General features: G+C 40.8%; 4 protein-coding genes across 4 annotated transcripts; 1 reads left to right on the forward strand and 3 right to left on the reverse strand.

The window, feature by feature from the left end:
* Positions 1-227: 227 nt before the first annotated feature.
* On the reverse strand, positions 228-1,935 carry LOC117638806. The gene has a single exon (XM_034373942.1). The coding sequence runs from the start codon at positions 1,565-1,567 to the stop codon at positions 419-421; it is 1,149 nt and encodes a 382-aa protein (XP_034229833.1). The 5' UTR covers positions 1,568-1,935; the 3' UTR covers positions 228-418.
* A 114-nt stretch (positions 1,936-2,049) lies between these two features.
* On the reverse strand, positions 2,050-3,928 carry LOC117638815 (probable 3-beta-hydroxysteroid-Delta(8),Delta(7)-isomerase). Its single transcript, XM_034373955.1, has 4 exons — positions 3,680-3,928; positions 2,878-3,024; positions 2,665-2,773; positions 2,050-2,503 (listed from the first exon to the last, which is right to left on the reverse strand). The coding sequence occupies exons 1-4, from the start codon at positions 3,837-3,839 to the stop codon at positions 2,239-2,241; spliced, it is 681 nt and encodes a 226-aa protein (XP_034229846.1). The 5' UTR covers positions 3,840-3,928; the 3' UTR covers positions 2,050-2,238.
* Positions 3,929-4,275: 347 nt separating this feature from the next.
* Positions 4,276-5,538, reverse strand: LOC117638822. Its single transcript, XM_034373968.1, has 4 exons — positions 5,305-5,538; positions 5,133-5,208; positions 4,934-5,026; positions 4,276-4,669 (listed from the first exon to the last, which is right to left on the reverse strand). The coding sequence occupies exons 1-4, from the start codon at positions 5,421-5,423 to the stop codon at positions 4,607-4,609; spliced, it is 351 nt and encodes a 116-aa protein (XP_034229859.1). The 5' UTR covers positions 5,424-5,538; the 3' UTR covers positions 4,276-4,606.
* A 1,949-nt stretch (positions 5,539-7,487) lies between these two features.
* Positions 7,488-11,199, forward strand: LOC117615808 (probable protein S-acyltransferase 6). Its single transcript, XM_034344967.1, has 6 exons — positions 7,488-8,009; positions 8,115-8,421; positions 8,654-8,836; positions 9,279-9,587; positions 10,002-10,235; positions 10,320-11,199. The coding sequence occupies exons 2-6, from the start codon at positions 8,281-8,283 to the stop codon at positions 10,770-10,772; spliced, it is 1,320 nt and encodes a 439-aa protein (XP_034200858.1). The 5' UTR covers positions 7,488-8,009; positions 8,115-8,280; the 3' UTR covers positions 10,773-11,199.
* The last annotated feature ends 10,510 nt before the right edge of the window (positions 11,200-21,709 follow it).

The following is a 21,709-nucleotide window of genomic DNA, read 5'->3' on the forward strand; positions in this document are numbered from 1 at the left end:
GCTCAATGCACATACACGTCGAGAATGACACCCTTAAAACCGGTGATGCGCATGAAAAGCTAAATTCACTTTTCTTGAAGCTATGGTTTTGGTTATTTCCCTAAATTAAGTATGCTTAGCAACTAATTTAAACATATTAATTGAAAGGCTTCTTTTTGTTTTGCGGAAACCTCAAGGGACACTTGGGGAAGGCGGCTCTCTCAGTAGCCTTAGAAAGAAGAAGACGCTAAAATTACAGCCTGACAATACACTATTTAGAAAAAGGTACTTCAAATGATCCAAAAGGAGAGGCTGTCCAGTGCCTTCACAAGCTCAAAATAATTGAACAAGGAAATAAAGTGCTTGGATAAAAATAAATTAGCATTAGAAACTAGGTCTATGCTAAGCTAGCACCAAATCTCAGCTGCAGCTGCCATTGCTAGTCCCCAAGTCTGGAACTCGAAGGGCCACTTTTAGTCCCTGGACTATTAATCCTCCATCCATCATGGCCTTTGTTCTCCACCATCCCTAATTGTCCAAACCCAGCTGGGTTCCCACAGAAACTGTAATTACCATAATTTGCCAACTCTGCCGGATGCCAATATGACCCTGGAGACTGTAGAAACGGCAAGAGCTGGCATGGATGGCAATGCACATTTGGTGCAGGCACAGCTGCAGCAGGAAGAGTAAATGGCAGGGTTGATGGTAGACTCATAGGGTAAGATTCTGGTCTCCAATTGAAATTGAACTCTGGAGAAGGAACTGAGATTCTTGGCAGAGGAGAGGTAACTTCAGCTAGTGAAGGATAGGATATATCCCGGGACTGGTTTTGTGCTTGAACTTCTAAGGTGGGATAAAGAGATTGGACTGTATTATCAGCAGGATCAGGAACACTGGTAACTGATTCAGAAGAAGAACCAGTCTCCTGAGAATCATGAACTCCAATGTTGCTTTTGTTCTTCTTCTTCCTAATCACTTTGGAAGAAAAATTCAAGACCCCATTAGGCTTACCATCCCAAGTCCGAACCTGATAGCTCAGAAACCTGACTGCCTCATTGACCTCATCAAGCAAATCCGTGAAGGGCACCAGGACTTTTCCCAGGCTTTTCTTGCCAAAAAGGATGCCTTCACAGCGCATGTCGAATTTGACGTAAAGATGATCCAATTTGTCAACCAGAGACATGTCTTTGGTGTCGAAGTGCACCGTGTGGTTCCATTCTGGGTTGCCTTCGCCTTCTCTGTCAACCGGTGTTTTCTGCCGCTGCAGATGTTGTTGCTGTTCATCTTTCTTCATTTCGTCGTTGAAGATGGAGACCACGGCGTAGACCGACAGCTTCTTTAAGAAGTTGAAGGCTTTGAGATCCTTACAGGAGATGAGCTTCAGCTCTATAGAGCTGCAATCTGTCAGGTTCTTGATTTTCTCAGCTGTGGCCATCCTGAAAACATAAGACAGAGGAAAGAGAGACTCTGTTTTGGGTTTACAGCCACCAGGAATAATAATTTGTACGGAGCAAGAGCATTTGGAAGGTCGCAACAAATCGCATAAATAATTCAGAAACGTAAACTCCAAAAATGGGACAGGCGGCATACAGAAATTAGGTGTGAGTTTGCATCATTGACCATTTACCGTTGATTATACGATAACGACCACCAGCTTTGTATGTGAACACAAGGCTTTTTAGTGACACTAGTCTCTCGACTCTTTGCCCATTTCGACAACAAGAACACAAAGCTTTTAGTGACACTAGTTACAAAGCTTTTACCGTTGATTCGTAATGTCCATGAATAAAAAAAATGGTAAGGGTTGTTTACGGTCGGGTCCAATATTGACAAACAAGGAACGACCAACAACCAATGATATGAAGCTCCCAAAACAAGGTCACTTGCTAATGTCATTAGTAGTACGTGAAGATTTTAGAATGTATGGTCACACAGTCAAAATAAAACATGTGACTTTCAACCTTCCAAGTACCAATCAATCCCATGAACATTGGACAAGAAAACTTATAAATAGAAGGAATCTTCCCTTTCCAAATATACAAGAAACAGCAGAGAATCCATTCCATAAAATTAATCTCAGTGCAAGAAACCATTCATTGATAAGCATATTTGTCTTTACAGATTGAAATGCTTAGATGACTGTTTCATGATCCCATGAGTAAACAAACTAATCAGATTATATTACTATTATTGAAGAAATTATAACTAACAAAACTTGAAACTACAAGAATCTCAAAGCATAGGAATCTGAAGTCAACCTCAGCGGGTTTTGTTCTTTTTGTGGCCTTGAACTTGCACTGCTGCACAAATCTTTTTCCAACAGCGGATGGATATAAGCGTCGGTATTACAACCCAGGAGGCATTAGCAGCAACGTAGTATGCATAGTAGTAGAATGAACTTGCAGCAAAGTTGTCACCTTCCAAGTAGGATGTTATGAAGTATACTGCAGTTCCATAGAGCTGCCCCAACGAAATGGCAAACTGAAGTATGTAGCTATATGACTTGCCTTTAGCTATTGCATATCTGCCAAATCATCATAAAGATCATATTTAGGCACTGCAAAGGACAAGAGGACTGCACATACGGTCTGAACTCTGGTGAACCAGAGATTGGAATTCGAAAATCAAAACTTTACATTATGAATGCAAGCATAAACTTCATGATAACAAAATTCAAAGCCTTACACTGCAAGAAGGCAAGCTGGACCTTCTAAAACTGCAGTTAGTCCTTCAACAGCAACAACGCCTGCATCCCGAGCTGCATATCTTGAATCACCTTTGCTGTACTCTTTCCCTGCCAATTTTCATCTATGAGTATAATAACTATATACAGCCCACCCAATTTGCAACAAATGCTAATTGTATAGAGATGGAGGGAAAATGAGAAACAGAACTTACAAACTTCAGCAAGGTAACAAGCAGTCTTATCCTTGTAAAACTCGGGCGAGAAGGCAAAATAGCCTTCTAGTATCATGTGGGTGAGGCCCGTGAAGGCCCACCAACACATTAGCCATCTATCAATTTTTGATTTTTTTGGAGACCGCCCTGTTATATACATGGCAGGAAGTAAAAAATAAAACATTAGATTGTTAATTAGACCATTAGATTGATTTGAACAAAAACAAAACATCTGTAGCTACAGAGCATTAGATTGCCAATAACAAATACACGGCAACCATCAAAATAACTGATACAGAGCATTAGATTGTCAATAACAAATAAGAGTGTGGGTTTGTTTGTGCAGGCAAGGGACTTCAAAAATGAACCCATGAATCCAAAATGTGATTAGCAATGATATTGGGTCTTCCTAATGAGAGAATTGTATGTTTGGATGCTGAGAAAGTTAGAAAAGTAAATCTGGAATTTTACCCTGATTTCATTCCCTTGAATAATGATAATTGCAGTAGTTTATTTTTTATACAAGATAGAAACTTAGCTATGAATAACAAACTGTAACTAACATCTAACAATCAGCAATTACCACATTCGAAAACCAAGATGATGAATTCGCACGCAGACACAAAAATTGTATAAAGTTCGAAACTTTTTGGATCTCCGACTCTCTAGAGTCTCATCTGATGCTCTGCCTATGAGTCTATCGATGACCCACTTCAAGCATCAATTGCTTCAGTGAACTAAGAAATTCACAAAAGTAACTTGAAAAAATTGGATCTGATAAGAAAAGAAGTGAAGAGAGTACCGGAGAAGAGCCACGTAAGCAAAACGACGAGGACGGAAGAGAGGCCATAGACCCCAAGAATGGTGGACTGTGAGAGAAACCCAGGTACGAATCCAGGTAGCTTTAGATCTCTGGGTACGTATGGATGATTCTCATAAATCCCAGAGCCAGACCCCTCCATTTTCGCTCGCTCGTTCGTACACTCCGAAACAAGTCAAATCAAAGACTCCCAAAAACAGATACGATACGACGACTCCTCCCTTTCTTTCCATTTTAAACTTCTTTTGGATTGGATCTCAGATATTGTAATGGGCCAATTTGGAATAAGCCCATTATCACTCTATCTGAGTAGAGAATTCAACTCGAATATATTGTCTTGATCGACTGGTCTAACCCACATCTGCAATAACGATTTAGTTTAGTGATATTTAGTCTTCACTTTTTTCTGTCCAAGTTAACATGGTTGAGTTCTGTTGCACTCCCATTTTGCAAACATTCCCATTTTCATTGATTCAATTACCAAACTATCAAAATATGGGAAAAATGCAAATATCCAAACTAAAGAGTGTGAAAATTGTGACAGAGAAAAAACTAGTTTTCGCCTGAAAACACATGGATACATGTTACATGATGTGTATTATTCAACCACAGAATAATGCAAAGGGTTATCCAAAACAGATTACGATACATATACAACATTAGGAAGCTTATTTTGTGGTTTGTAGAGTTGGGGTTATATTTAATACTTAACCCTTCCTCCTAATTCCCAACTCAGAGGCAGACCTTGAGGCTTTGTCAAGAACATCAGAGAAGCGAGCAGCTCCGGTTGAAATGTAGTTACTGTTCATAATGGCAGTGCCCATGCGCCCGGCTGCCTGTTCGACAACATAAATTGCTGATCTTGTTTGTCCCATGAGCACTCTGCTTTCTCCGACAGCTTCAACTTCTCTAGATCTTCCTTGTTTTTTTTCTTAGCATATTAGCTTCTGGGATGACCCCTTGGCTTTTGGCCTGAATAGCACACACACAGATACTCATTATGCCATAATGCCATTGCTTTTAGGGCCAAAACAGTTGAAGCTTAAATATTTTGTCATGCAGTTGAAGCTTGGTTATTGCAATTCAAACAGATTTTGATGCCTTTGGGAGTGAAGTAATGCTATTTAGAGTGAAACTTTTTCCTTCAAATGTGAACAAAATGTTTCAATTTGATAGAGCTGCGTGCTCAATCATTGGAACTAATCATAGAATTACTTAATAGAGAGAGAGATGAACCTGGGTGTGATCAATGTCTCCATCTGAAACTATAGGAATTTTTGTAGCACATGCAGGTAATATGCAAATTGGTTGGCCTTCAAAGATAGCATTCTGCAAAGTGATCATTCCTTCCTTTCAGACACACTACTAAAGTAAAAGGCAATAAAAAAAAACAAACCACACATACATAGTTTGTTTTGTTTTTTTCTCGGCTTACATTAAGGAGAAGAGCAGTTTGAAAAGCATAAGGCTGGCCAAAAGTCACCAAAGCATATGGTAATTGATCTTCAACTCTGCGATCCAAAAAAAGAAAAAAGAAAAACATGAAATTAATCAATAGAAAATATGAAGATATAGTAAATATATGTAATAAGAGGTTGTTTAATTACCTCAAGAGCTGGATTTGACGAACAGTTCCACAATAAGAGAAGAAGGTGTTCAACTCTGCAAGAGTTGTTCTTGGAGAAAGGTTGAGAACCTGAACAGTCATCGAATCCCCTGCTCCCATTATTATTATGTTCACACTTCTAATTCATTGCGTTAAGTGACTGGCTGCTATTGCTATACAAACCCAGTGCCTACTATTTCATGAGCATCCAATCCAAACCTGATCATGAGTTTTGAAAAATCATACAACTTGGGAATAAAGTAAGGGAGAATCGAAGAAAGGGGTCCAAAAAATCTATATGGTATTAAATTTAGGGAGATTCATTATTATACCCAATATGAGGCCCAAATTATAATAATACTCCATATAAAATGGACATTAGAAACACACTCAAAGCCCATTTACAACATAACAAAAAAGTTTTTAACTTCTTATAAATACAAAACTGCCATCAATTTCTTAAAACAAGCTCAACCCCAAAATCTCATAAAAATACCCAAAACACTTAATACGGCATCAAAGTAATTTAATGATTAATATTAAATTCAATAAGGCCAGCTGTCATTTCTTGAATTTTTTTTGGATTTATTTATAAAAATTCAATTGTGTAGGGTTTATTTATAATATTAGTGCTACAAATGAGTATATCACTAAATATCTCAAAGGCAATCATTAATGGAAGTGGGATTGAGAACAAACATATCTTTTTTTTTTTTTTTTGGGACAAGTGATAGCTAAATTACAAGGGAGGAGATTTTTCACACACACAACTATGATGCCGTGAGAATTCGAACATGAGATCACTAGTCTGCAAGTCAAGCTCAAGACTCTTTTTTTATTGTTAGTTATTTTTATTTTTATTTTTATTTTTTATAATACTAATGATATTGAATGAGGAAGAATCGAATTTGAAACTTCGAATACAAAGATAAATGCTCATAACTACTTAAATTAAAAGCCCTTGCAATATAATAGGGTTAAGACAAGGAACTGTTAATAAACATTTTGCTTCTTGTTGTGGTCTCTAATTAAGGTCTTGCGTGAGCTTTGAGACCAAATAGAAAAAGGTGTTTCGGAGGCAAATATTCTTGAAGGCACGTCGGAAATTGCAAATGCGTCGCAGTCATGGAATTGCTTTTGACTATTTGTTTTCTTCTTTCTGTTTTCAGGCCTTGAGCCACATGCCTTACTCCTTTCTTTCGCTTTTCCCTTTCACATCATCCAAAGTTACATATTAGTCGATAAATTTATTAAATATATAAGCACTATTAAGGTAAATTAGATTAGACTTATCCAAAATTAGTATTCATCAGGCTATTCCCACACCCCAGACACGTGCGAAAATTTTCGGGCAATTGACAAAATAGAAAATGTTTTCCCATTTTTTTGTCACTTACATTTTTTTTGTTGAAAATTGTTTTCCCATTCATATTTTGCCCACTTACTCTCCATTGTATGTTATAGTAAAAAATATTAAAAAAATAAAAAAAATGTAAGTGGACAAAAGAGAAATAGGAAAATCAACATCCTTTCGTTTTTTGTAACTAATTTAATTTTGTGGTTTTTCTTTTTAGTTATTGAATCCAAATGGACCTTTAATATCGGAATGAAACGAGCACATCACATGAGTTTTCTTTCAGCTGGCAAATGGCTCAACTGGGTTCTTGTTGGAACACCCTAGACCCTAGCATTGAGTTAAGCATTCAACCATTTTTGTTTTCATGGTCAAGAGTTAAACCATTTCTCATTGGAACCGGCTCCAAAACATAATGAAAAGAAAAAGGTCACATTATTGACCCCCCCAAAAAAAAGGTCACATGACCCAAAAAAAGACCAAGAAACATTGATAGCTTTAGGAAAGTGGCTGCCGGCTTGCCGCTGCAATTTATAGGCTCAAAATGGATCCATTGGGCAGCCTTTTCTCTTTCAATTCAATACGTGAAATCAAATCATGGAATTAAAGAAAAAGATAAAGACAAAAACAAAGCAAAAACTAAAGGGAAATGCGGGGCCAAAATTTCAATGCATGGGGAGGCAGGCCAGCCAGGTCCCAACTAAAACACTTTAATTAGCGAGTTAATTGCAAATTAAATTTAATGAAACTTGGGGTTATTTGTTTCATGTTAGTTGGTGCCTGCCTCGTGGCAAAGCAGCAAAACAAAGCCAAAGCAAATCCTCCTAAACTAAGCTCATCTCTCTCTCTCTCTCTCTCTCACATATCAGCAGTCAGCTACAGCGTACAGCAAGAGAAAGCTCCGGCGAAGACCACGTTCCCCTTTGTTTCTCTCCTCCTCCTGTCCTCAGTCTAAGTGATATTATTAAAAAAAGAAACAAAATTTAATGTAAAAGGGTGCAAAAAATAAAATATTTGTATATTCGGAAAAATCGGCGATCCGAGTCGTTGGGAGGGAAATCGCCACGGGAGCAGAGCATTGTCCCTCTCGGACTTGCAATCACTACCCGCCTCTTCAAAGACCTCTTGGGTTTGGAGACACCGGAATTCCAAGTCTCGTGCCCCGATCCGTTTCAGTTTCGAAGAGAGCTTTAATGGCGTTTCAAATGCATTGAAGGGAAAATATATGAACGCCTTAAAAAACTGAACCCGAACCCTTCGTTCCCCCTTTTACGGCGACAGAGCTCCGGATTCGGTTCTCTTCTCCCCATTTCAACAAAACCCAGAAAACGAAAAACACACATGATTAAAAGGTGCGTTAAAGGTTTGATTTTTTATTCACCTCCTTCTTAAATTGGTATGAATTTGAGAATTTATTTGATTTATCTCTGCCATCATGTCATGTCTTCATTTTATAGATTGTAAATGTTGAGCTGAGTGTTCTTGATCCTGGTTGATGCCACGAGCATTGTCTTTACCGAGTTGGGACGTCGTTGAAGGTTGGGGTTGTGTGCGTTGCAGATCCTGCAGATGGTGGTGGCTCAGAATCAAATGTGTTGAGCTTCAGGAATTGTAGGGGGGGCCATGAGAAAAAACGACATGGTCAGAACGCAGGAAAGAATGTACACAACTGCTCTGCCTCCTCAGCATTCTGACTCCGACAGTCGAATTATCGACACCCCTGGCCCGTCCCTGCATCTCTATCAAGTTTGGAAAGGAAACAATGTAGGTCATGACGTCAATTGCTACTTACATTACATGTAAAAACAACAGAGAATGAATGCAAATCTGTATATTTATCAGTTGATTATGTTAAATGTCATATGTTGTAGATTGGGCTTTCTTTGGATTGAATTTTGTGCATATGGTTTTAGAATCCCACTTGGTGGAATTTTAAAAAAAGGTGTATGTGTCTCATGGCCTTAAAATGAACTCAGTTTTGCTTGATGTTTTGCAGAGATTTTGCTTCAATGGCAGAATTATATTGGGTCCAGATTCGAGGTCATTATTCCTTACCGTGTCCCTAATCGTTGTTCCAGTGATCCTGTTCTGCGCTTTTGTTTCTCAAAGACTAGTTGAGCAATTCCCACGCCATATTGGCAATCTTATTGTGGTTCTCTGTCCTCTGTTTGCAGTATATGTGAGTTCTTCCTCTTTATATGACTGGTTTTTCAATTTCCCTTTAACTCACCTACTAGGTGAAAATTGCCAAAGTTATATGTAATCACCTTACGCTTGGGGGAAAAATTGAGAGAAGGAGAAGAAACTTCTACTGATATACTAAGAACATGAAATTCTCTGTATCACTCTGCCAAGTAATTGCATAAGTTAACTATTATTTTAATGTTCGGAATCCAGAATGTCGCAATATAAGGTTTGAAACTCAGATGGAGCATAAGGACTTAAGAATTTTATTTCTGCTTTAAGGCAGAGAGAGACAAATGGTAGTTTTATTGGGTTGTAGCCCCAATATGGGATTTTCTGAAATAATAATATGTTGGACACATGTTGTTGATGTTTGCCGCACTGAACTTCTGTATACATTTGATAACTGAAGGTTTTTGGCTTATTGACTAGTGCAGGTTGTTATTCTTCTCTTGATTACATCTGCAAGAGATCCTGGCATTATTCCTCGTAGCCTGCATCCTCCAGAACCAGAAGATGACGGCTATGTCTCTAGTATCTCTTCTGATTGGCCAGGAAGTCAGAATGGACCTCCCGGTGTACCACCCACAAAAGATACTATGGTTAATGGCGTGATAGTCAAGATCAAATATTGTCAAACATGCATGCTATATCGTCCACCCAGATGCTCTCATTGCTCTATATGCAACAACTGTGTTGAGCGTTTTGATCACCATTGCCCATGGGTGGGGCAATGCATTGGGAAAGTATGCTTCATATCATTAAACCCGCATTTTAGCTTGAATTTACATAGTTTTTTCATATTTCTTTTGTAATGTGGTGTAAGGTAACCTTATAGCAGAAGAAGTTTCTCACAGAAATTTAATACATATATTTACATATTAAAATTTGAATTGTGATACATTGATCCACAAGAATGATGACAATGTTATCTCATTGCGCTATTATTCTATCAGACAAACTCTTAGTTCTGACATGTTGAGTTGAGTGTCTGTGTATCACTTCCTACTTGCACGCTGCATGCATCTAGGATTGTGGATTTTCAACCCTCACTTCATCCCTACAATCTATGGTTCTCTCCTCGTTTGAGTTGAAGGAGATAAGTTATATTAATTATAATCTTTTCATAATCTTTACACGGTTGAAATTATTTTTCACAGAGGAATTACAGATTCTTTTTCATGTTTGTGTCCTCCACGACCATGCTGTGCCTCTATGTCTTTGCCTTCTGCTGGGTAAACATAATGAAGATAATGGATGCTTACCATTGCAATCTCTGGAGAGCTTTATCAAGGTCACCTGTTTCAGGATTTCTAATTCTCTATACATTTGGAGCTGCTTGGTTTGTTGGAGGTCTCACTGGATTCCATCTCTATTTAATTTTCACCAATCAGGTTCCTTGCTCTTTACCTTTTGTTGCTTCTTGCTGTTCGCTCTCTATATATCTCTCTTAGAGTAAAATTTCATCTTGTGTGCAGACAACCTATGAGAATTTTCGGTATCGGTACAATGTGAAGATGAACCCGTACAATCGTGGGTGTTTTCGCAATGTTGGGGAAGTCTTCTTCTCTAAAATTCCGAGATCTAAACATAACTTCAGGGAAATGGTTAAGGGTGATTCGTCTTCTGTCTTTGCCAGTTCAATGTCATTACGCCATCCCATGAGCCCAGAGATTCCCAAAACAAGTTCTGACATAGAGATGGGAAAACGACAAGCTGTTGCTGCTGAAGATCTGGAGGATATACAGAGTCAGATTGATAGTGTTGGTGGATTGGAGAGGTGTGGAACCCAGCCAAGACATACGAACTGGGATCACAAAACCAACTGGGAGAGCTCACCTGATATACAAATGTTGGCTGCTGAGTTTGGAATGGAGCATGGTTCAACAGGTAGACAGAAAATTGAAGGGGCTAATGACCTTAAGACCTAAATTGTTGGTGAGCAATTGTATGTTCTGATCTTACAGCCAAGATGATAGCTGCTAACCTGGATAATTGAAATTGGTTATTGACATAGTGCTGAACTCCCCCACTGGCAAGATGTTGTCACACTCCAGTTCTTTGTGGATACTTGGGGCCAAGTGTAGTGCTAAAAAGCCCTCAGCAAACCAAGGTCCGCATCTGATTTAGTCCTTATTCTTGATCGAATCACGGAAGAGCCTGCTCATTGCTGTAAGAGTTCCGGTGGTGGCTTTGATTCATGTGAGCATTTGAGATCAATAGACGTATATGTGAGTTGTTGTACCTTTTAAGTTGAAAAAACTGAACAGACAACTAATTTTCGGTCCAGAAATTAGACTTGTATAAACAATGTCCTATGAAAATTTGTGTAATATATAGACAGTTTATTTCTTAACACACCGAGACACTGACTCTAGGGAGCAGAGAGGTAATAGAAGAACAAACTTGTAAACTAGTTTAAAATAGCTAAAAGGCCGCAAGTGGCAATGATGTAGGACGAAATATGGGTCAATTATGGTGTGAAAAATTAATTAAAATAAAGTGGCTCAAAGTTGGAAGGAAATTGTGTAAGAGGAAAATTTCAATTAAATGTCAATTATGGCGTTAGGAAAAGAAGTAAGGCTGGGATTTTCAGATCGATTAAGGAAGTTTGAAGCAAATATGATTATGTCAAGATTTGTATTTAATTTAATGTTTAATTTTATATTTTTAACAATAAGTTATCTATTAGGATATTATTTTCCTAATATGATTTTAGCTAGGATTTTTATTATTTTCTTGTGGGCTACGTTTATGGATATTCTATAACCTAGGGTTTCCTACGACATTAGGGTTTCTTTGTTTTCTATTTAAGCCAACTCATGACGTTGTATTTGTTAGTTTATTCATCTTATTTTCAATCAATATATTTGATGTTTACTCATTTTTTCTGGTAGATTCTAGTTTGTTGGTGGATTTTGATATTGTTACTTATAGGGTTATCATTCAATCTCCCTATCCCTTAAATCTCGCTACATCAGGCAAGCTGAAGGTGAATGCTGGTGGGGCCTTTCCCCTTGTTTGTTCTGCTGAAAATGCCAAAAGGTTTGTTGCTAGAGAGGGAGTTACGTGGGTGCTGGAGATGGCTTTTTGCAACCCATTTTTGAAGCCCCTGGTACCCTACAACTTCAAGTGATCCATGCAATTAATAGTGACAGTATTTTATGTCCCAAGTTTTCCACACGTTCATAATGGAGGCAAGGCTTGTTATGCTTTGTGCACTGTTGCCTCTTCTGTTTTTTGCAATCTATGAGAAGATTTCTGTAAATAAATTCCAACTTGTTAATGAAATACGTTTCCCCAAAAAAGAAAATTAAAAAGGAGGCCCCAACTTTATGAATCAACTACACTTAGAGGCCCATGCAGTTCAACTTAAACTCAGGTGTGAGGTTTTTTTTTTTTTAATGTTCCTTCCTCTGTCTCTACGAATTCATTCTTGGTCTTGCTAACCACTTTCTTTGCATGAACCCTTATGCTTTCTTGTTCTTGATCTTCATTAAAAGCTCATTGCCTTGGTAGGTGGGTTGAACCTATAAAACAACCCAACTACCAAAGCAATGAGCAAGCAAATTTAGATTGAAAGCACGCAAATCTAGAATGAAGTTCAAGAATAAAAAAAAAGGAATTCTGCAAAGAACCTGGTGGTGAGCAAGCAAATCTAGATTGAAAGCACGTAACACACAGTGACGCCATGTGTGATTAAGTTGTAGACACCAATGCCACTGATGAAGGTGAACCACAACAAGATGATCGGAGCAAAGGCAAAGCCCACTTTATCAGTCCCAAATTGTTGAACATCAAACAGAATCTCCAAGATTTGGAACGTGATAACGGGGTCTTCAGCTCTGTTCTTGTTATTTTTTTAGCAAATTTTATCAAGAGGAATATTCGCACGTAGATTCTTCGACCCTCAAACGTCTTTCTCTTTCTTCTCCCTTGGTTCCTGTAAAACAAATCTAGGTCAATGGACCACACCTAGGGGTCTTGGCCAAAAGCCTTCCAATGCCTAAGTTCGATTGGATCTTGAGAAAGATATGACAATAACTAAAGTGGACGGAGTTTTCTCTCACAGGGAGAGCCAGGTGGCCGGAGCCGTGTGGGAGAGAGGAGAGAGATAGAGAGAGTGGTAGAGAGAGAGAGAGTCTTGTGTAGGGTTTCAGAATTAGAGAAGAATTACCTTGAGTGTCTTATGTAGCCATGTATTTATAGTGCTCCTTGTATACTAGGGTTTGGGAGAATAATCCTTATTTGGTTATGATTACCCAAAAAAGATGATAGGAATTAATAAGAGAGATTTGCTGGAAATTGGTTCCTCGATTTAGGGAGATATTCACATCTTAAATCAAAGATAATTACCTAATTAAATAGGATTTAATTAGGGTAATTAGTTGACCTAAGGAATATTCTTTTTCTATGTGTCGTTTTCTTATTGGCTGGTGAAATATGTGTTCTCACAAATTCCCCTTAGCTTCTACATGGCTCTTGTGAGGCATGGAAGAGATGAGAAATATCCATCGGGCTTTCCAATTGCATCTGGGCTCCCTTCTTGGAGTTGGGCTCCTAATTGACCTAGGATGCCCAACCTTTATAAATACAAGGCTTCTCTTCGTTCCTCTTCACATTGCAAACTTGTTTCCTCTACTTTCTAGCTTGTGAGAGAGATATTGGAGGATTGTACTGCTTGTTGAGGAGAGGTGTTGTTGTGCACACCAAGGTATGTCAAACTTTTTTTTTTCTTTGATTTTTTTTAGCGGCAAGGACAGGCTGGCTTGACTAGCCAATTGTCGTCATGATGCAGCGGCTGGAGCTACGGCGGCAGTTATTGGCAATGGCTGCTACCGTGGCTTTTTTTTCCCCCCCTTCTACATTGCTGTAGCTGGAACAGAGAAGTGGCGAGGAACGTTGGCGCTGGTCTGGGCTGTTCTGCGGCTTGGGTTGGTGCTGGCAATTTTGGCCGTGCACATGTCTACTGCTGTCGGCAGCTGCCGATTGTGGTTGGTTGCTGACATTCCCTATTGAAGTTTGAGTCATCTGCACCAGTCAAGGGATGAAGGTCGAACTAAGAGGATTGCTCATCCATTTAGCCATCGAATCTATCTGTTGAGCCACAAGCAGTCAAGCGTGGGACTAATTCAGCCTTGTTGACTCCTTTGGAGGCGAGGATGGCTGCGGCTAAGAAGGTCAAAGAGTCATTTGCTCAGGCAAAAGGTCTTTCGGATGCGTGAACATCTCGTCCAAAGGTTGACAAGCCTAGCTCCCAATAGGATGCTCGTTAGGGAGCTTTGACCAACATGTCATCTACGTGAACCTCCATAGTCTTACCGATCTGCTCTTTGAAAATCTTGTTCACGAGCCTCTGGTATGTTGTTTGGTGCTCTTCAGCTCAAAGAGCTTGACTTTGTAGTAGTATGTGCCTTTTTCGATTATGAAAGAAGTCTTCGCTTTGTCATCTTCATGCATCATGATTTGATTATAGCCAAAGTATGCGTCCATGAAGCTAAGTCGCTGATTACCGGAAGTTGAATCTACAAGCTGATCAATTTTGGGTAATGAAAAGTTGTCCTTCGGGCATGCCTTGTTGTGGTCGGTATAATCGACGCAAACTCTCCACTTGCTTTGGTATTTCTTTGCCACCAAAATAACCTTGGCTAGCCACTATGAGTAGGCTCGCTCGGGAGAGAAGTTGCGTCTCTTCTGCTCTACTGGTCTACTTGTTGGGTTGACATGGAGCCTGTGACAGATGATCTGGGGGTCGATTCCTAGCATGTCAGATGGTGACCATGTGAACACGTCTTTGTTGTTTTGGAGGAATGTGGTAAGCTCCACATTTTCTTCTGGGTTTCGGTGTGAGCCGATCCGTGCTTTTCTCTCTAGCTTGTTAGGATTATGGGGTACTAACTTAACGTCCTCATCGGGCTTTCATCATTCTTTAGGAGAGACCTCCGAACAGATTCCCTTGTCTTGGTCCTAGTTCTTTAATTGCTATTAGGGAATGAGCATTGTAATACCTCGACTCCAAATTTAATCCCTTATTTAAATTATTTAAGGGAAATTACAAATTTACCCTTGGGATAGGGGTATTTTGGTCATTTTCTTACCTGAAAGGAGTTTGGGGCAGTGACTAGTATTTTTGGGAAGGTCGTACTGAGATGAGTCCGTAGACACGTAGTGGGCTCGATTTGGAGTTGAAACGAAGAAGTTACGAGCAAAACAAGTTCAGTGGCAAAATCGTAAATATTTTGAAATTGGATTTTTTTTATAAAAATCAGATTTTCTCTCTCTCTCTCTCTCTCTCTCTCTCTCTCTCTCTCTCTCTCTCCCTGCGCACAGAAAACAGCCCCCTGTTACTGTTCATCGCAGTGGTTTTTGGGCCACCACCGTCGCATCCGGCCATCGCTTGGGGTGGCACGGGTCCCAAAATAACCAGGCAACCTCCCTCTTCCCATCCCGACCAATCTCAGCCGCTGGAACCACCTGTTATCGCCAGAAAATGCAAAAATTCGGCCGGTTTTAACCTAAAATTCAAGGAGCTTGATCTCTCTCCTCCGGCCACCAATTCAGACGAGTAAGGTATAGATTTCTACATATTTTTCATGCTCTAGCTGATGGTTGGGTAGGATTGCATCTATTTTGGATGTAGGTAACTCGATTTTCGAATTGGATTTAGGTTGATTTTGGGATCGCGATTTCGGCTACTTTCGGTCAGTTTTTGGGGTTGTTGAGCCTATCCTTAACAACTAAAATGAGTTATTAAAAACAGCAACTTTAATTCTCGCAAGTGCACGAACCATTTATAGTATAGCTTATGTAAATACGAGGTCGATCCCACGGAGAATGGTAACTTGGTTCCAAGTCAAATTACTTAGAATGCTAGAAAAACATAAAACAAAGAAACTGACTAACTAGCTAAAGGCAAGGTCGAATTCAACAATGCCTCTTGCTAATTACTCAAGGTCTAGGACAGAATCCTAGCACCACACACGCACTCGAAATGGGGGGTTTTGTTGTTAAAATGAAAAGAAGAAAGTGAACTGAAAGTGCTCGAAATTAAACACTGGGCAGCAATCAACAAATTGTGAAACAATGATTGAGAGGTGTTAGAGCATTGGAATCCACCACTAGTTTTCCTATCCAAGTTATGAATGCATAGAAATTGACTCAAGCTTCATCAACAATAGATTATCGCATACAAGCCTATGGTATCTAGGTGCAGGATGCATGATTCTCCTAAGGCATGTGATTATGCATGGTATCTACACAACACGTGATCTCTAATATGCAACCTAAGCATGGTATCTACTTAGAATAAAGCATACAAGAGTCATTAAGCTCCTTGAGAATATGATAATCACACAAGTCCTAGAACATGGTATCTGTCCTAGTCAACCTATGGTTATTAACCCCTTGAATGATTCTTAGGTCATTCATATGTTGCTTGTGAAAGGAGAGTAGAATTGGTGAATCTAAACCCCTTCCCAACCTGTGCTAGATGCATAAAATCCTAGTTAGCTACTCCAAGAAAACACATCAAGCACATAACAAACTGGAGATTAACAACTTGATAATAAAAGCAAGGAAATCAATTAACTATAAAATCATCCATAACATTGAATATTCATGACTAGGGCTTCATCCTAAGCCCCAACTAAATGGATTAGCTAGACATAACTATGAATACAGAAAATAAGAAATACATAGATAGGGTAAAGAGAGGAGAAGAACTAGATGATGGCAGCAAGGAAGTTCCCAGGACAGCTCCAAGCTCCCTTGACAGCCCCAAGCTCTCTTCTCTCTTTGTGGTGAATCTGAATGTGTGTATGAGAGTAAATGATGATGTTCATGTGTGTGTCTGACCCTTCTCTTTTATAGAGTGAAATTTCGTCCTCCCCTCTACCTGATGAAACACACCTCTCTTAGCTGCTCCTAATTGCCTAAGCTGCCCAATAAATGCCAACTGCTCCAGCTGCCAAAAAAGTCAATTGCTCCAGCTGCCCAATAAATGCTTTGGTGAATTATTCTTGGTCTCTTTATGGCAATCTTGACTTTTGTTCATCTTTCTGACTTCCCAAACTGATTTGTCTCCCATGTGTGGCTGCTTTTATGTGTAGCACATGGCTCTAGGGATGTAGCCACATTAAATGTGATGGCAGCCAACTATGACTTTTCTGTGAACTTGGTTGAGACTTTGATGTTCTGAAGGCTCCAGCTTTATCCAATTGGGCTGAACTTTGGATATGTTATAATAGACACCCATTGAAACAACTTCTGTCAAGGATGTCTCCTCATCCGACCTGTGTACGTTGCTGAAATGAGGCCTGCAAGATGACCTACGAAACTGGACTGACAAGGAGTGTGGCTCAAATTGGTTTTGTCTTTAAGCTCATATTCCTCTTGTGCCACTCAGCCATTAACATGCATGAAGTGTATCAAATGTCATCCCCTTGTTGTCTTAACCTACAAAACACACAAACATAGGTAAGAGACTCAAAATAAAGAGAAGCTAAACAAAATTACTAAGCAAAGAAGGCATGCGAATGTGTGAAATTATGACCTTATCAGGGGTAAGTCCAAGAACAAAAGTGGCTCCAAATAGGGTGTTATACCTAGGGTAGGAGTTTGGAGCTATGGTTTTGAGATTTTCCGGCGATGCGTAATCGCTTTGGGCACCCAACGTTGCCGGCGTGTGGGGCGGCGCGTGGGCTAGGGTAGTGAAGTTGCACTTTACCTCAATGAGATCCTTAGGTTGTCACGAGTGCGTAGGATTTTGCGGATCTCAATTCGGACGTCGTTTGACTATTGAACGGACTTTCGCATATTGCGCGTTATCCTGGTTCGATAGGTTGGGACCGTTGGATGGTCTCGAATATAATATATGTTAATCTAGGTATTTATAGGATCGTGTAGGATTTCACGGATCGTGAATCGGAGCCACGAATGTTCCGATTTATTAATTTAAAGTTTATGTTTTATAATAACCGTCAGATCGTGCGATCGTGAGCGATCCGACCGTCCGATCTGGACCAAACTTGCAGGACGAGTGTCCTATACCTTGTAGAACCCATAGGAACTTTCGGATCAGAATTTGGAGGTCGTGGGCCCCGTGGGCCCATTTGACCAAGGTTAGGGTAGTTTGACCCTTGGTTGACCGTGAGTCTTCCGGAGTAGTCTCACCTTCTCAGGGGGATTATCGGGTGCTAGACTATTGTTGAGGTTTACACAATATTAGAATTAATATATATATATTTATATATGCTTGTAAAGGTGTAAAAAGAGTCTAGAATGTCAGTTTGAAGTGCTATACGCACTACCTTAGGCACCTCCCCGGATTTTGGTTACACTACAAGTACCACCCTGTGAAAGTTAGATCCCACGTGGCGTAAGTTATCTGGCGTGCGGACTGGCCCCATACGTGGCGTCGGTAGTACCGGCGTATGGGGAGAATACGGTGAGGTCGCACGTGGTGTAAGTTATCCGGCATGTCGACAGACCCCATATGTGGCGTTGGTTGTACCGGCATATGGGGAGATATTGTGATAGTATGTTGAGGTCGCACGTGGCGTAGGTTATTCTGCGTGTCGACAAACCCCATATGTGGCGTTGGTTATACTGGCGTATGGGGAGATATTATTGTATGATGTTGAGGTCTCGCGTGGCGTAGGTTATCCGGTGTTGAGAGAGACCCCATACGTGGCGTTGGTTGTACCGGGTATAGGGAGATATTGTGATAGTATGTTGAGGTCGCCTGTGGCGTAGGTTATCCGGCATGTCGGCAGACCCCATACGTGGCGTTGGTTGTACCGGCGTATGGGGAGATATTATTATATGATGTTGAGGTCTCGCGTAGCATAGGTTATCCGGCGTTGAGACAAACCCCATACGTGGCGTTGGTTGTACCGGCATATGGGGAGATATTGTGATAGTATGTTGAGGTCGCAAGTGGCGTAGGTTACCGGAGTGTCGACAGACCCCATACGTGGCGTTGGTTGTACAAGCTTATGAGGAGATATTATTATATGATGTTGAGGTCTCGCGTGGCGTAGGTTATCCGGCGTTGAGACAGACCCCATACGTGGCGTTGGTTGTACCAGCGTATGGGGAGATTATGTGATAATATGGTGAGGTCACACGTGGAGTAGGTTATCCGGCGTGTTGACAAACCCCATACATGACGTTGGTAGTACCGGCGTATGTGGAGATTATGTGAAATACAGAGAAATGAATAAAGGTATTGCCTATGTGTGGAATTGGGTTTTAAGGAAGAACTACGTGTGGCTTGATCCCTCAGTGAGGGTACGTAGGCAGCCTAAGGTTATTAAGTGCAGCCGCGGACATAGATGTGATTGTGTTAGGAGGTTAAAAGCTCGTATATTGGGATTGGAAAAGTTAAATGATGCATGTTGAAATTTAGTAGTCATAATTCATATTTGAATTTATCATTTGCCTTGTTTAAGGCATGAATTGATTTGTTAGCATGCTTGGTAGATGAGAATTATTGGAAGGCCGAAGACCGTTTATGTGAATTGCATGAAATTATATTGTGCATGCTGCAAGTTGTGGATATTAAATGTGTTTTTATGCAGGTTGAAATTTTGGGCAATGTCCAATTTATAGGGGAGACTCTGCCGAAATTTCGGCAGAAAGTCTCGGTCTTTAGTAAGTGGGCCCGGCATCGGGGTGATGTCTGGAATTCCACAGGATTCGTCTCGAGTTTCAGGAAATTCGGGGCGGGTCCTTTCAACCATTCCTTTTCCCTTCTGGTCTGCTCGACTGTCAGGAATAAGACATGATTCCTCCATTGCCTGTTCTGTCCAGCTTACCGGTATGAACTATACTTGCTTACTCTTCTTGAGCCCTTGAATTGAGCATCTTCTCGTCATTGCCTGATCGCTGTTGATATGCCAGACACCGCCCCCCGGGATTAAGTAGTAGATTTTCTGGTATATGATGGAAGTGATGTCGTTTATCTTGCCAAGCCATGGTCAGTTTAGGATGCCATTGTAAGGGAGACTTCATCAATGATCATGAAAGTTTGCGAGCTAATCATTGGGGAGAGTAGACGTCGAGGTCTATACGTCGAGGTCTATCGTGCTCCGGTAACTGAGGTCACATAATTGAAGCTAGATAACTATTGGCTGATTTGTTGATCTTGGTCTCCATGCCCATCTACTGGACAACCGATAGCTACAAGATGTTGGCAGCGCTACCCTCGTCTACATGTTGTCAGTCGATCATAGCCTACGCAATATGGATGCAGATGAAGAGGGCATCATTGTGTAGCAGATCAAGCCCTATAGGTCTTTCTTCTGGAAGCTGATCACATGATCGTCTTCTATTGCTGAGTAGCTGGTTAAGACTTGGGAGATCATAGTTGCCTGCCTAATCTTCCTTTTCTTTTCCTTGTTGGTCAGCCCGGACCTCTCCAAGTTAGCTAGGATTGTGTTAATTCTTATGACATTCTGGGGAGGCCCCTTGGCAGCATCGCAGTCCTTGATCTACTGGATAGCCTTCTTCACCACGAATTTTGTGCAATGGCCTTCTCTGACCAGCTCCTTGAGGTGCATTTTCCAAGCATAACACTCATTTGTATAATGCTTGTGTGCCCCATGGAAGGCGGAGTACTTTTTGGTATTCCACTTATTGGGATCTCCATTCATGGGTGACAGTCTCTTTAGCCTTGGCTTGTCATTTACTTGAGCCAGGATCTGATGTGGATCATGAGGCTGATCTCCCTAGGGGCCTAGCCACTCATGAATGCTTCTTTGCGGGCCTAGGCTCACATGGACATTGGATCGCAATCCCAAATTTTCGTGTACGTTGGTCCTTGCACCTAATCTTGCATGAAGGCTTTATCTACCTTGGATGGAGCTCGCAGATGCTTGTGACATGCTTTCTTGCTAGGCAAGACGCTCTTGTCCTTCTCCTCGCCTGCTGGTTCTTGCTCGACTTGTTTGTGTCCTCTCGAGCCGCCTGCCGTTGTGTTCGTCATTCCTTCTCTCTACATCTTGATATCCAGGGCCAAGGTCTCGAACTAAGTTGATCTGTCTAAGGGCAAAGAATTATGTGGAGCCTAATTGCACGCGAGCTAGGGTTTCATTGTAGGAATATGCAGGTGCATACGTCAAGTGCGGAGGCAAATGAGGGAATAAATGTAATTGTTCCACGACGGAGCCAAAGTTCGTGGTGACATCAAGTTGGCCGCGACTGGTGACTGGGCCATGCATCGCGGCGGCACTATGAAGGTGTATATTGGATTTTGTCGCGAAGTTGCGAGGGAGGTGGCTACTGGAGACGATTGCTAACCCTTGCGACAGCAAGGTGGTGCTGGCCGTAGGGCCGCGAGAAGGCCCGGTGGAAGATGGTGGCGTAGCACTCTCGACCACGAGGTCGAGAGGAGGAGTAGCGCTGGCTGGAATCGTGATGGAAGCCACGGTTGTGGTGTGTGGATCTATAACTTTGGTGGTGGATTGTGGCGGTTGGTTTGATGCAGCCCCGACGTGATGTCTTGGACCCGTCTTGTGCACTTGCTTCAAACCATAGTTGTTTGGAAGGCTTCGTTTGAGGGATGAATATGAGAAAATAGATTCCTTTGAGTCAAGAACACGCATCGAGTATAACTCGTGCTATCAATAAAAGCACCAAATATGTTTGAGCAAATTTTTGCACGGGGAATAGTCACACGTAGATTCTTCGATCCTCGAATGTCCTTCTCTTTCTTCTCCCTTGGTTCCTACAAAACAAATCTAGGTCAATGGACCACACCTGGGGGAATATTGGCTAAAGACCCTATGATGCCTAAATTAGTTCGATTGGATCTTGAGAAAGATACGACAATAGCTAAAGTGGACGGAGTTTTCTCTCACGGGGAGAG

The sequence above is a fragment of the Prunus dulcis genome, chromosome 1 (genome assembly GCF_902201215.1).
Source record: "Prunus dulcis chromosome 1, ALMONDv2, whole genome shotgun sequence".
In the NCBI taxonomy this organism is placed as follows: domain Eukaryota; kingdom Viridiplantae; phylum Streptophyta; class Magnoliopsida; order Rosales; family Rosaceae; genus Prunus; species Prunus dulcis.